This window comes from Taudactylus pleione, unplaced genomic scaffold, assembly GCF_031769625.1.
Source record: "Taudactylus pleione unplaced genomic scaffold, aTauple2 ptg000610l, whole genome shotgun sequence".
Taxonomy (NCBI): Eukaryota; Metazoa; Chordata; class Amphibia; order Anura; family Myobatrachidae; genus Taudactylus; species Taudactylus pleione.
Window position 1 is genome coordinate 1,168,675 of NW_028285012.1, and position 13,325 is coordinate 1,181,999.

General features: G+C 41.3%; 1 protein-coding gene across 1 annotated transcript in view; it reads left to right on the plus strand.

Moving 5' to 3' along the window:
• SPAG6 (sperm associated antigen 6) overlaps window positions 1–13,325 on the plus strand; it is a 182,593-nt gene that overhangs the window by 137,500 nt on the left and 31,768 nt on the right. Inside the window, exon 8 of the mRNA XM_088454203.1 lies at window positions 6,352–6,543. Within this exon, the coding sequence (XP_088310329.1) occupies window positions 6,352–6,543 (192 nt within the window). The remainder of the gene's footprint in view (window positions 1–6,351; window positions 6,544–13,325) is intronic.

Consider the following 13,325-nt stretch of genomic DNA (forward strand, 5'->3'; position numbering starts at 1 on the left):
CCAGGTTTGTGTTGAGTTTGAAGCTGAGCCATAGGTACAAGCTTTTGCTGAATGCCGCAGAGTTGATCTTCTGCACAGCTTACAGGAAACTGGTAATTACTAGACTTTTCTGTATTTAATACACATTCTGGCTGCAAGTAATATATCACTTTGTTTCAGTTTAAGATTAGAGGCACCTAATAACTATCTGGAATCAGCGTTATCACTCAGCTGTTTTAAAAGATTTTAATGTGATCAGTTGCTAGGGGTAGTTCCAATGGGATGTAGTCGGCATCCCGGAATGCGGGATGCCAATGGTCTAAATACCGGCACTGAAATCCCGACAGGTCGGAATCCCGGCACCAGTATCCCGACCTTCGTCTTCCTGAAGGTAAGTATCGGGGTGTTAAGGGGAGGTTAGGGTGCGGGGTTAGGGTTTGGCACTAGAGGGAGGGCTAGGGTTAGGCACCAGGGAGGGAGTATTGGGATTAGGGTGCGGGGAGGTTAGGTTTAGGCACTAGGGGGGATAGGTTAGGTTTAGGGTGCGGGGAGGGGGAGGTTAGGTTTAGGCACTGGGGGGATAGGTTAGGTTTAGGGTGCGGGGAGGGGGAGGTTAGGTTTAGGCACTAGGGGGGAGAGGTTAGGTTTAGGGTGCGGGGATAGGGAGGTTAGGCTTAGGCACCGGGGAGTTAGGGTTAGGGTAGGGGTTAGGAAAACACTTACCGTTCGTTCCTATGGGTGTCGGGATTCTGGCTGTCAGGATGCCGCTGTCAGTATTTTGACCAGCAGCATCCCGACAGCCGGGATTTCATACCCACCCCGCTCCAATTCCCCTGTCAGATAATTAACAGATGTACCAGGGGAATTGGAACTACCCCAGCATACCCTGGCAGCCATAGGTTACCTGTCTCCTCCAACAAATTTTGTTATTTTTGGTTTAGTTAAAATAAAATACTTTTAAAGGATTATATTACCCTGTGCATCTTTTCAAGCATAAATGGAATTGCTGCTTTTCACATATAGACAGAAAATGTAACATCTAGGACAGTGTTTAATATGAGTTGAGTAGACCTATGGTGTGTTGTCTGTAATTGACATTAAGTTGGAGTTTTTTTTAAATCCTAATCACATTAGCTCAGTTTAACATTGATTAATATGGCCGGTGTTCAGATGCATTATCATACACATACACAGCATATTCTCTTCTGCATGAGCGGAGCCTATATTATTATCCTTTATTTATATGGCGCCACAAGAGGTCTGCAGCGCCTTACATAGAACAGAAACAGAAACAGTATGAAGACAAAAGTGATTTACAATACAGAACATTGCTGGACATGGTTTATAAACATTGCTGAATCAGCAGCCATAATACCCAAATTAGCAGCTGGACGGCAGAACCTAAGAGATTGGTGCCGTAGTAGGTAATGGGGAGTAGATGATGGTATAAGTTAGGGAAAGGAAAGCACATGAGGGAAGAGGGCCCTGCTTGTGAGAGCTTACATTCTAAAGGGAAGGGGTAAACAGACACTGAGGACACAAAGGGGAGAGACAGTGAGCAGAGAGCTTGGAGCAGTGTGTTAGGATGAGACCTGGAAGGCTTTGATAAAGAAGTGGGTATTGAGAGTCAGAGAGGAATAGAGTTCCAGTGTTAGGGAGCAGCACAGGTAAATCTTGAAGGCAGGAGTAGGAGGGGTATGCAGTCGGGAAACCGGCTGCCTTAATACCGACAGCCGGCTTCCCGGATGCTTTATCCCGGCGTGGGATAAATGACCGGCGTCTAGATACTCGGGGGGAGGTTAGGGTTAGGCACCCCCCCAGGGGACTTAGGTTTAGGCAGCGGAGAAGGGAGGGGTTAGGGTTAGGCACTTAATGGGGGGATTAATGTTAGGCACTTGGGGGGGGGAGGTTAGGGTTAGGCACCCCTAAGGAGGGTCAGGGTTAGGGGGTAAGGTTAGTTTATACTTACCTTAGGGACGATCAGGATTTGGGGAGGGAATCGAACTGTCAGCTATGTGGCAGCCGGGATTTCATACCGATTCCGTAGGAGGAAGTAATCAGTTAGGAGGAGAGGCGGCATTCATTTGTGGAGCAAAAGTGGGCGGCCGGATTGTGAAGGGAGATGAGGTCAGAGATGTAAATAAGGAGAGGATTGGGTGAGATCTTTGTAAGTGAGTCTGAGAAGTTTGAATTGGGTTCTGAAAGGGAAGGGGAGCCAGTATAGGGCTTGTAGGAGAAGGGCAAAGGGCTTGACTCAGATATATGTTATTATTTTCAAAATTGTGATCCGTAAGAGATAACAGTTGCATTGCATTAGCATAGGTCAAAAGTACGTTTGGAGAGGAAGATGAGCCGGGCAGCAGCATTGAGGGTAGATTGGTGTGGAGACAGGGAGGCCAGATAGGAGTAAGTTACAGTGGTTAACTCTGGAGATGACGAGTGAGGGGATGAGGGTATTTTTTGCCTCCAGTTTGAAAAGAGTCTGATTCTAAGAAAATAGCAGGACTGTGAGAGGTGCTGGATGTGTGGTCTGAAGGAGAGGGAGAAGTCAAGGATAACTCCAAGACCGCTCACTTGGGGGCAGACTAGTTGGGCCAAGTGGTTCTTATCTGCCGTCAAATTCTATGTTTCTAGAGGAGATGGTGGTATTGTCAATAGATAATGAAATTGTGAGAGTTGAGGTTATTCAGGAGGGTGGGAAAATGATCAGCTCGGTCCTAGACATGTTAAGTTTAAGAAAGCGCTCTAGGGTGGTATGATTGCTTGTCAGACACTAGCTAGCACCTGCCATCTAGTCCAGTCAGGCTCTTGTGTATGTTTATTAGAAGTCAACTTGAAGTCAGCTGCACTTACAATTTGTTTTTCATAGATTTGCTATATTCTTTTCAACTGCCATGTGTTTGTGCCGCTGCTCTGTCGCTTAGTTTAGCCAGTCAGCTCGCTGCAGCCTTTGGCCAATATTGGTGAATACAATATTGAGAGTTGTGTGCTGGTCAAAATTGACTGGAAATGACTGGAAATGAATGTTTTTGATGTTAATAATACTACAGGAACAAAAACGGGCTCAAGTTACATGATTTTAGCGGTTTTATCAATTTTTAAATAAACCTAGATCAAAAACCAAAACACTTGAGGGTGGTCTTGCCAAAACCAAAACACGACGATGATTTAGAACCAAAACAGTGGGTCTGTGCACATCCTTAATGATAACTAGTATTTTGACCTTGTCATTCGCCATTTTGAGGTGTTTCTATTTTTTACCTTCGATCTGTCTCCCCCTATTCATATATTTTCCGCTTCCTCTCCCTGTCCTTCTCTTACTCCAGCCGCGGGCCACAGCTACTGTCCGTATGATCGGGCATCTGAGCCCCTGGCTTCTCAAAAGGCCTTCCCCCTGAACAGTGAGATCCGACGTGCATTCGCAGCAGTGTGAGCCGCTGGCAGGGATCAGGGAGGATAGATCCGGCTCTCACTGCGCATAAAGGACACGGGATAGCCATTGCTGATTATTATAGATACCAATTTTAACAATTAAATTTTTTGTAGGAGAGGCTGCAGCAAGTTTACATGATTTAGGGCTCCCAATAATCTTAATTAGCCGTGTGTCTTCTCTCACTCATATTTTCATACTGATATTAGTTGGCTGAAATTCTCCAATTATAGACGCTGCATGGGCCGAATGTGCATGTGAGTATAGGCAGTGACACCTGCTCCAACATGTCACTAGAAGCCATTCACTTAATCCTGGGATAAGATAGGAGACCCGCTCCAGTTTCTCTGATCACATAATTCGTGTTCATCATATAGGATCAGATATCCACAAGAAGATATATACTTAACAGTGCATAGAATGATATGGCCAGAATTCACCAAAATAACCACTAAACTAGTTATTAACATGTATATCCTCCTCCAGTAACATCCATTACTTTTGAGCGCCTGTTGCGTTTGATTTTATGCACAGATGTGTGCGCCAAAAGATGTCTCTTGTGAAGCAGCAAATTTCTGCTGTGAATGATGGGCAAGTTTGTGTGCCAGACATTTTAATATAACCTGCCTCAATTCTGGAAGATTCAGTCGTTCAGACACATGACATCGTCACTACAAATATGTGGCCTACGTTTGGACCATTCTAATATGGTTTGTGTCCAAGCTAATTATTGGACTACAGCAAACTGTCTAAACTGCATTGACGTATCTATAATGGGTGTAGGTTGTGTGATGCACACAGGCCCATGGGTAAAGGAGGCTCCCACACCACGCACCCATATAATTATTATACTTATCCCCTCTGATGTCCTAAATCAGCCAGTTTTGCAGACTGAAATCACCGGAAAATGGTGCTGCGGCCATTTTTCTGGTGATTTGCGCTGCGGCAAAAGAGATGTCTCCAGGAAGATAGCTCGGGCGCTATACATGCTGCCAGAGTGGAGGGGGCCCACACGGAGTCTGCATACAGGCCCCCTCCTCTCTTAAAAAAGCCCCTGCTTTGGGGGGGGGTGACTCAATGACGCATGATGGAACGTTGCATGATGTGTGAGATTGTTGTAAAAGCAAACAAGATAGTGCCAAAATAACTTGCATTATATTAGCAAGCAAGGTGCTGATAAATAATCGCTACTATCATCTGTTATACTGACTGACAGGCGCTATGGAATTTTGTGACACTTTATAAATAAACGATGATGATGAATACACACCGATGTTTAATTGCTTTACCCTTGAGCATAAATTAGTTTTTCCCCTTTTTGTTTTCCGAAGTGGCTAATAAAATATTCTTCTTTTTTCTGCACAGTTCTGTGTTTTTCCTTGCTGCGCTTGCTGTAATAATTTTGTGTTCAGATCATTTGTATGCACTGTGAAAAAGTATATGCTGAGGAGCAAACAGAGGTGAAATTGACCCTCGGTACTGCCTATCGGCCTTTGGTGCGGTAAGGACCAGGCTTCAGTTAAGTCATAGTGCAGTCATCTGATACTGACAAACATATAATGAGGTTTATGTAGGGTTTGATAAGATTACTTATCTTATACAGAGAAAGGCAAATAAAAGTACCACTAGAGCACTTCTGAATTCTGAATCCCTCCTTCACCACATAGCCTACGGGGAAAGGGAGGGGGGGGGGGTCACTGAGCAGAAAGGAGCCTGTTTGGGTGACCTCACCTCTTCCCAGGGTTAACCCCACCACGAGGATGCTCTTCAACATTTTCAAAAGGTTCCTTTGATCTATTATTGTGTAGAATATCTTTCTATTTTTATTTATTTTTTAATATGAATTTAACATAGCTTTGATGGTAGGTGATGTGAACATCACTACATCCTGATGTGAACAGCATTTAAATTATTATAGTATGTTTTATTTTATTTGTATTTTATACTAGTATTATTTTTTTATTATACATCTTTAAAATTAACTAGCTTCCCGAGTCCAACAGCAAATATTAGTCCTTTGTTAGGAAGGTAGCAGAGGCTGGTATTTCTTTAGGTTTTTATGTTGATGTTTATTTTATTGCTATTTACTGGCCCTGAATCCTTCCTTCTAAGGATTTGTTGTGCTCTTTTAATTAGCTAGCCATATGAAAGCTTTTTGTGTGTGTGTGTGACAAAATGTTCTAAATTTATCGGAGCTGACAAGGCTCATTAGCAAATTCATCATAGAATGTATCTGCGCATTAGAAGACAAGACATCAGAAAGAAGGACCAGGTTTGAAGTTTAATAGAGTAAAATGGGAAAGCTGAAAAAGCAGATGTGTGCCACGGCATAAAATAAATGTCCATGCTAAAGCTTGTCAGACAAGTCACAATCGGGACTTTTGAAAATAACTTGATCAAAGGTAATGGCTATGATTTGTTCAGTAGGTAGGTGACAGTAACAGAGATCACCATGTGTGAAAGAATAACTGTATTTTTATTTCTCTGCATTTCCACAATCCTGTCCATCACTGTGGCTTTTATAATCGTATGCTGACCTTGCTTAGTTTAGGTTTTATTCAAAAACCAATTGTAAATAAACTGTGTATTCATTTATTTTTGCAATCTCGGCTCCGCAGTAATCTGTGATCTCTCTACCTGGAAGAGAAACCTGCAACAATATTACTGACCATTTGTATTTGAGGGAATAATGAATTTAATGTGTACCTAAATCCTAATGTTTAACCCATTGCCAGCAGATACAATGGTTTCTCCTGATGGGATTATTTATGGAGCCTAGATCATTGAAACAAAAAAAATTTTGATAGCTTCCGCTCCATATATTAGTTACAAACACACAAGAAACAGCAACAAAAAAAAGAGAAAGTATTTCTGTCTGTTATTTGTGAGATCACTTGCTATGCATTGCTTTTCAGTAAGAACAATTGCGTTAAACCTTGCAGGGGGTCCCTCAATTAGCCATCTGCCTGTCAGAGGAAGGAGAGGATCACATCAAGGCAGCTGCTGCCTGGTCCCTTGGCCAGATTGGGAGACACACTCCGGAGCACGCACGTGCTGTCGCTGTAGCAAATGTACTGCCAAAGCTGCTCTCCCTGTACATGGACACTGACAGCTCAGAGGACCTTCAAGTCAAGGTACATTTTCCATTTTAATTGCATACATTTACCTCTTTCCTAAATTGTTCTTTATTATTATTATCCTTTATTTATATGGCGCCACAAAGGTTCTGCAGCGCCTTACACAGTACATAAATGAGCACACAAGAAAAAACTGTAATAGTAGTACAAAACAATGCTGGACAAGGACATGGTTTATAAACATTGCTGCATACCACAAGCAGCAGGGCATAAGCAGCCAAGTGTTAGGTGCCAATTGGGGAGTTAGGAGTACATGATACTATAAGTAAGGGAGGAAAAGCACATGAGGGATGAGGGCCCTGCTCGTGAGAGCTTACATTCTAAAGGAGGGGGGGGAGGCGGCAATCTAATGGACAATCATGCCTAGCATAACAAATTATGATCTCATGTATCAAAATTGTTGCAGCAAAACGACTGTATACGTTAGCACAATATAACTGTTAGCTTTCTTTTTTTTTTTTGCCGATAGTTCTCCTTGTTTTCTTTCTTGTTGTTTTTCTGTTTTGTACTTCCTCCCTTAGACAATGTATGAATGAACTAACGTGTTGGTGGCAGAAAGTGTTTTACCTGCATGCCAGCATTTTATCCGGGCTCCTCGGGATGTGCTGGAGTGCGATGCTTCGGATCACGTCATCACGGCCCTGCCTCCCGCTGTCTTTGCTCTACACTCAGGTGTATACGTATAGTAATAATGCTATGATTTGCTGTCAGTAGCATGCGGCGGGTCAGGGTTAGATGCTTAGCCCGGGGGGCCCCGCACCGCACACCATGCACCCATAGCATTACTTACCTCTCCAGAGTCCCACGTCGGAGCGGGGGTCCGGCACTCTAAAAATGACTGGAAAATGGCCGCCGCGCCCATTTTCCCATTGTTTGCGCATGCGCAGTACAGGGAAAATGGGCGCCGTTGACATTTTCCCGGTGACCTGTGCATACTCTATAGACTCTGGGCTCACTCTAGTGCCCATTTAAAATGATGTGGTATGAATTTGAATTTGAAATGATGTGGTATGCCGTACATGCAGTGTGAGAACTAGGTAAAGTACATGACAGAGAGGGGAAAATAAAGTGGCAAATAAGATAGCAGGAGAGTGTAGAAGGCTGTTTTGGCCTTAAGGTGCACATTTGCCGATATTTTGGACGACTGAACGATAACAATATCGTTATCATTCAGTCGTTCGTTATATCGGCCAGTTTGTATGCAAAAACGAAGAACGATTATGACCAACGATGCGCGCTCCCGTAGGTCATTGGTCTTTGTCATTCATCGCCCGAACTTGCATTGGCCAACCTGACGATATTGTCAGGTTCTTGCATGCTCGGGGATGATGGAAGGTGCCTGGCACTGAACGATATCGTGAATGATATCGTTCAGTGTGTGTGTGTGCTCAATGTCGTTAACGACACTAAGCACACCCCTGCCGGGGACACACTAAACGATGTCGCTCATGGAGCGAATCGTCTAGTGTGTATGCCCCATTAGGCAAAGTATCGGAGGCCGTTACATGGTGTCAAATGGTTGATTTTTGCAACTTTTAAAAATGAAGGAAAAATAATAGCCAGGAATTGCATTTCAGCAAATAAGTGGCTTAGAGTATTTTGTACGTACATTTAAATGTCTCTATTGTGATTTGTAAGTGTTTATTTACAAGTTAGAAAAATATTGGGGAAAGAAACACTTGCAACTCCCATCTGCTAGTTTAAATAAAACAAAAAACAATTTCCATCAATACAACACCTCAACTTCCATGTTCCACATCATTTAACCCAGTTTTCTGCTTTTTAACGAGAATGATATGAAAAGGACCTGACTTTATTCACCCTATTTTATTATTTTAAACACCTCTAAATACATTACTATTCATTGGGAGGAGTGCCCCTGGGGTACTGCACTGTGTACTGCCATTTTTACATTAAAATAAGGACTTATGAGAAATCATCAGAATATATTTAATGAAGGTATAAAACATGTCACCTGAGGATTTCGCTGGCGCTGTCTGTCTATAGCATTCAGCTGGTTTCTCCTGCAGCTCATGCTAAGTATGTGGTTGTGAGTGTCAGACCATACTGTCTCTGTTTAGTATTTGAACATATGCCTGTCCAAGATGTATCCCCCACCCAGTCCACACCTGGATTTAATTTAACTTTACACATCACTCGTGATTTTGGTGGTCTCAGCTATGTTCCCAGTGGATATATGGCCACCTCATTAAAACAACCACTTTATTTGTCAAAATTCAGAACAGTTGCCTTTCCCCAATACTGACATAACAGCCTGTTCTATATCATGTATAGTTGTATTACAACGCCACGTGGGAGTTGCAATACATCGCCAGCGTGTGCAACACAAACCATCAGCAAGCTTTCCCTTTTAAATCAATGGTCTACACATACTAACTGATGCAGGTCTGGCACCCGCTACTGGCCGGAGAGACAGGTGTATAGACTCGCTTGTCTACCACGTTTTACATAGGTCAATCACAAGGAATATTTTTCAAATAATTTTAAAACATAGGCTACAATGTATACTTATTTATCATAGAATTGTTAGGGGGGAAGTGAATTCAATTAGTCTCGTCGAGTTAACGTGTGCTAATTGAACGCCGGCCCCTATTCAGTTAGCCCCGCTTATCAGGAATGTATTTTCTGGTCTCCTAAAGGTGCGTACACCCACAACGATTTTTCAAACGATTTAACTATAATTAAATCGTTATCGTTCAATCGTTTATTAAAATCATTCAGTTTCAGAGATAAAACGATGAACGATAATCGTTCATGCGCGTTCACGTTTGTAGTTCATCGTTCATCGTCCATTCTGACTGTCCAACTGCACGATTTTCATTATGGTAAGTATGAAAATTCATTTGTAGTTTGTAAAAATCGTTCATTACATTTGTTAAATGAACGATTTTAGTGAACGATTTTCATTCAATTTTCCCTTGAAAAAATGAATGAAAATTGTTCACTAAAATCTTTCATTTAACAAATCGAGCTGTGTGCATGCAGCTTAAGACCTGAAAAAAAATCTGCGTTAATCCTGCAGTTATTTGCTGATAACAGCCAGTTAACGCACAAATCTGCGTACTTTACATGGATTCTGTGTGTTAACGCCCGATAACCAGTGTTAATGCCTGTTAACACGTGTCATTTGGTAGGCATTAACACAACTATCGGGTGAAAAAGAATAGCCTCATGTACTAAAGCCAGAGGCTACCTCCCTTTTTCACCCCCGATAATTTATCAGGGCTAATTGAATTCCCCCCTTGCTTTGGAAATTTAGGTGCAAATCATATTCACAAACTGCTTTAAACTTTTTCATAGAGTGTATATCTATATCTACATTATCAGTCAAAAGTTTTACAACAGCCCATTTTTCCCGTTTTGATTTAAATGTAAGCAATTCATCCCCAGCGAATACCCTGAAATGTAAGCAGTAAATTGCTAGAGTTTATAGGTAAGCAAAAACTGAAACATAATGTCAATTTTTTTTTTTAAATAAAAAGGCCTTTTTTCAGGGAACAAGTAATAGGCTAAGAATTTACAGCTGCAACAATGAAAAAGTGGCTTGTCTGGGCCATGAAGCACCACCAGTAGACTACTGAAGACAGGAAGATCTTACAGTCAGATTAATCAAAATTTTAAATCTGCGGTTCATCTTGCAGGGTTTTTTAATTTCCGTCAAATAGGCAAAAGTGTGTGGGGTTTATTTATTCCCAGTGTATTTAGGCCCAAAAGCTAAAAGGGCAATGTTTTTAATAGCGAAACACCCCATGTTTTGCTAGTAAAAAGAGTTTCCATTTTAAATTCCAGCCCTAACTACGTGGAGAAGTGGTGACATTTACAAGCCGTCACTTAGAAAATAAACACCAACTGTCAATTACAGAGGAGGAAGGGTTATGGTCTGGGACTCTTTTGCTAGTTACTCCTACAACAAGATACGTAATGACCCAAAATACTTCCAGGCTATGTCAGGACTCTTTTCAAGGGAAAAAGATGGCAGGCTTCAAATCATGTAATGGACAGCACAGTCTCCAAACTTACACCCCATTAAGCTGATGTAGAATGAAATGGGAACTTCTGCAACAGTGTTGGGAAGAACTTGCTCAACAATATTTAATGTCCATTGTAGAAAGAATGCCACAAGTGTGTTCGGTGGTTATAACTGCAAAAAGCGGCTACTTTGAGTCAATAATTCAGATTCAGTTGAGTTTTGTTAAAAAAAAAAAAAAAGGGAATCATAATATTATTTTGTTTATCTCCAATTGTTTATTTGCTGTATGCTATCATTTCAAAGTACATTGAGACATTAAATGGCGTGAATTACAATAAAAACTGGAAAATGGGGGTGCTGTAAAACTTCTGACCATTGATTTCTGTATCTGTCTTTCTATCTAAAAAAAATTTGGAAGTAATTTACTTGCTGTGTTTCCCACAAAAAACAGAGTTGCAGATGCACTATGCGATCATTACTGTATACATTTAAATTTATAATATAGAATTTCAGAGCATGATGGCACCTTTCATTACTATTAGGGTGTGCAGTCTAGAGCCCCTCCGTGTTTCCCACAAAGCCAGCTTTGCGGCTCATACAGACCAGCATGGAAAAACAGCACCTGTTATAACATGAGAAACATAGACAAAACCTTGTACTTTGCCCTTTTAGAGCAACGTTAGAAGTGTGTTCTTAATGCCTCCCTGCAGCATGGAGTACTGTTTACTTATTGAGCACTCACCAAGAACTACATTATATGGTTAATTGTTAACGCTTGTGGATGTTGCAGGTAGTGTCAGAATTGAGGCCTGGTCCTAAACGCTTCTTGCAATGTATGTGTGTACAGGTCCACCTGCTTAAATTATTATTTGGACTATCCGCATTAAAGTGCTTTTAATAGGGCCTAATGTTTCAAATTAATGCCCCTTTGTACATGACCTTATTAAGGCATTAAATAGCATAAAAAGCAGAAACTAAGCATGCAGAGATTTTATCATAATGAAAAATAAGGCTTCCATTCGCTCACAGTTATGTAATGAGCAGGGGTGCGATTTTATGGTGAATGAAGCCAGTGCCTTGGTCATTATAGGGCGGCACACGTCAGACCCAGAGGCACAGAGAGTGTTTGGCAGTAATTGTTAGGAAGCATGGATTCACTGCAAAGTCATTTAGAGACTAGAAGAAGAAACAATGTATCTTTGCGCTAGTTAAAGTGAACACATTGTGTGAGATGGCAGACATGACCATACAAAAAGAGTTGCTTATAAATGATTCATGACTCGATCCAAAATCCAAATATAATTTTTTTTTAATTACACACTAATACATATATAATAATTAATATAGTACCACTTAAATCATCCTGATGCCTCTAACTGGCATTCATCAATCCGCTGAATTGAATAAATAAACGCAATAATATAGTGGATCCTAAATGTCACTGTATCAAATGCAATGAAGATCTCTCCACTCCAAGTACTAGTATCACATCCAGTTAGAATAATCTGATAAACTCCCAGAGTATTGGTATAGAAGTCTCATGTGTAGTTTCTTCTACTTATATTGGAGTTAAGCAAATTGGCCAAACAGTTACTCTCCTCAGAATCACAAAGGATCAATGTCCCGTAAGGATGAAGTATAATGACAATCTTGGGTATGATATAGTTTGTAGTGATGCTCACCCCACAAGATTGCTTTAAATCCTGACAGCGTTTAGCCGTGGTCCGACTGTGGAAGCCTTGGATGTAAGCACCAGCATCTGCCTTCACTCCGCTAGGACAATGTCTCGTACTGTGTTAGCAGCCGGAGGACCGTAGCGCTGAGGCAGCGGCGGCCGCTGTGTAAAGGCACACTTGTGTCCTGGATAGTCAGGGTAACGGCAAACGAATGTCTTGGCCAAGAGCAGAACGGCTGGAGATCCCTCTGATGCATTTCGCCCCTGGAAATGGTGGGGGCTTTCTCAAGAAAAAACAACAAAGAAGCAACTCTTTTTGTATGTTCATGTCTGCCATCTCACACAATGTGTTCACTTTAACTAGCGCAAAGATACATTGTTTCTTCTTCTAGTGTTTAATTTTGAAATGAGTATTCACAGAACCATTTAAATCTTTGCAGCTCTGTTTATTTGTCAAATATATTTGACTTATCTCTTATATATTCAACATAATTGATAAGCGCCAGAGTTTTTTAATTAAAGTCATTAAAGCCTTCCAGCTCTCATCCTAACTTGCTGCTACATCTTCCTTTCTCCCGGCCCACCCCATTCTGTGTCACTCCTGTTTGTCTTCCCCTCCCTTAAAGAATGTAAGCTCTTTCGAGCAGGGCCCTCTACCCTCTTGTGCTTCTCCCTACTGTAATTTAATTTATCTCTTACTAGCCACTAGGGTAACTAACACTTGGCTGCTTATGCGGGCGTTAATGTCACTAATATAGCAATGTTTATCCATGTCCTGTATTGTATTGTATTGTATGTCAATGGTTACTTTTTGTCTATGTACTTTGTAAGGCGCTGCGGAACACTTGTGGCGCCATATAAATAAATGATAATAATAATAATAATAGAGCACTCATTGTTGGACTAATCATGACAGATATTTATTTTTTTACCTGTTCCAATATTCCTGTTGTGTTTTTTCTTTTGTGCATTCTGTGTATTTTTTCTTGCATGCTGTACTAATAACTGGTTGGAGGCAGATTCAGTAGGCAGTCTGTTAGTGTAAAAATATATTTCTTCCTCCTCCTCCTATAGATTTAGAGATAAGCATAGAAGACCAGTGATTTTTCTTTT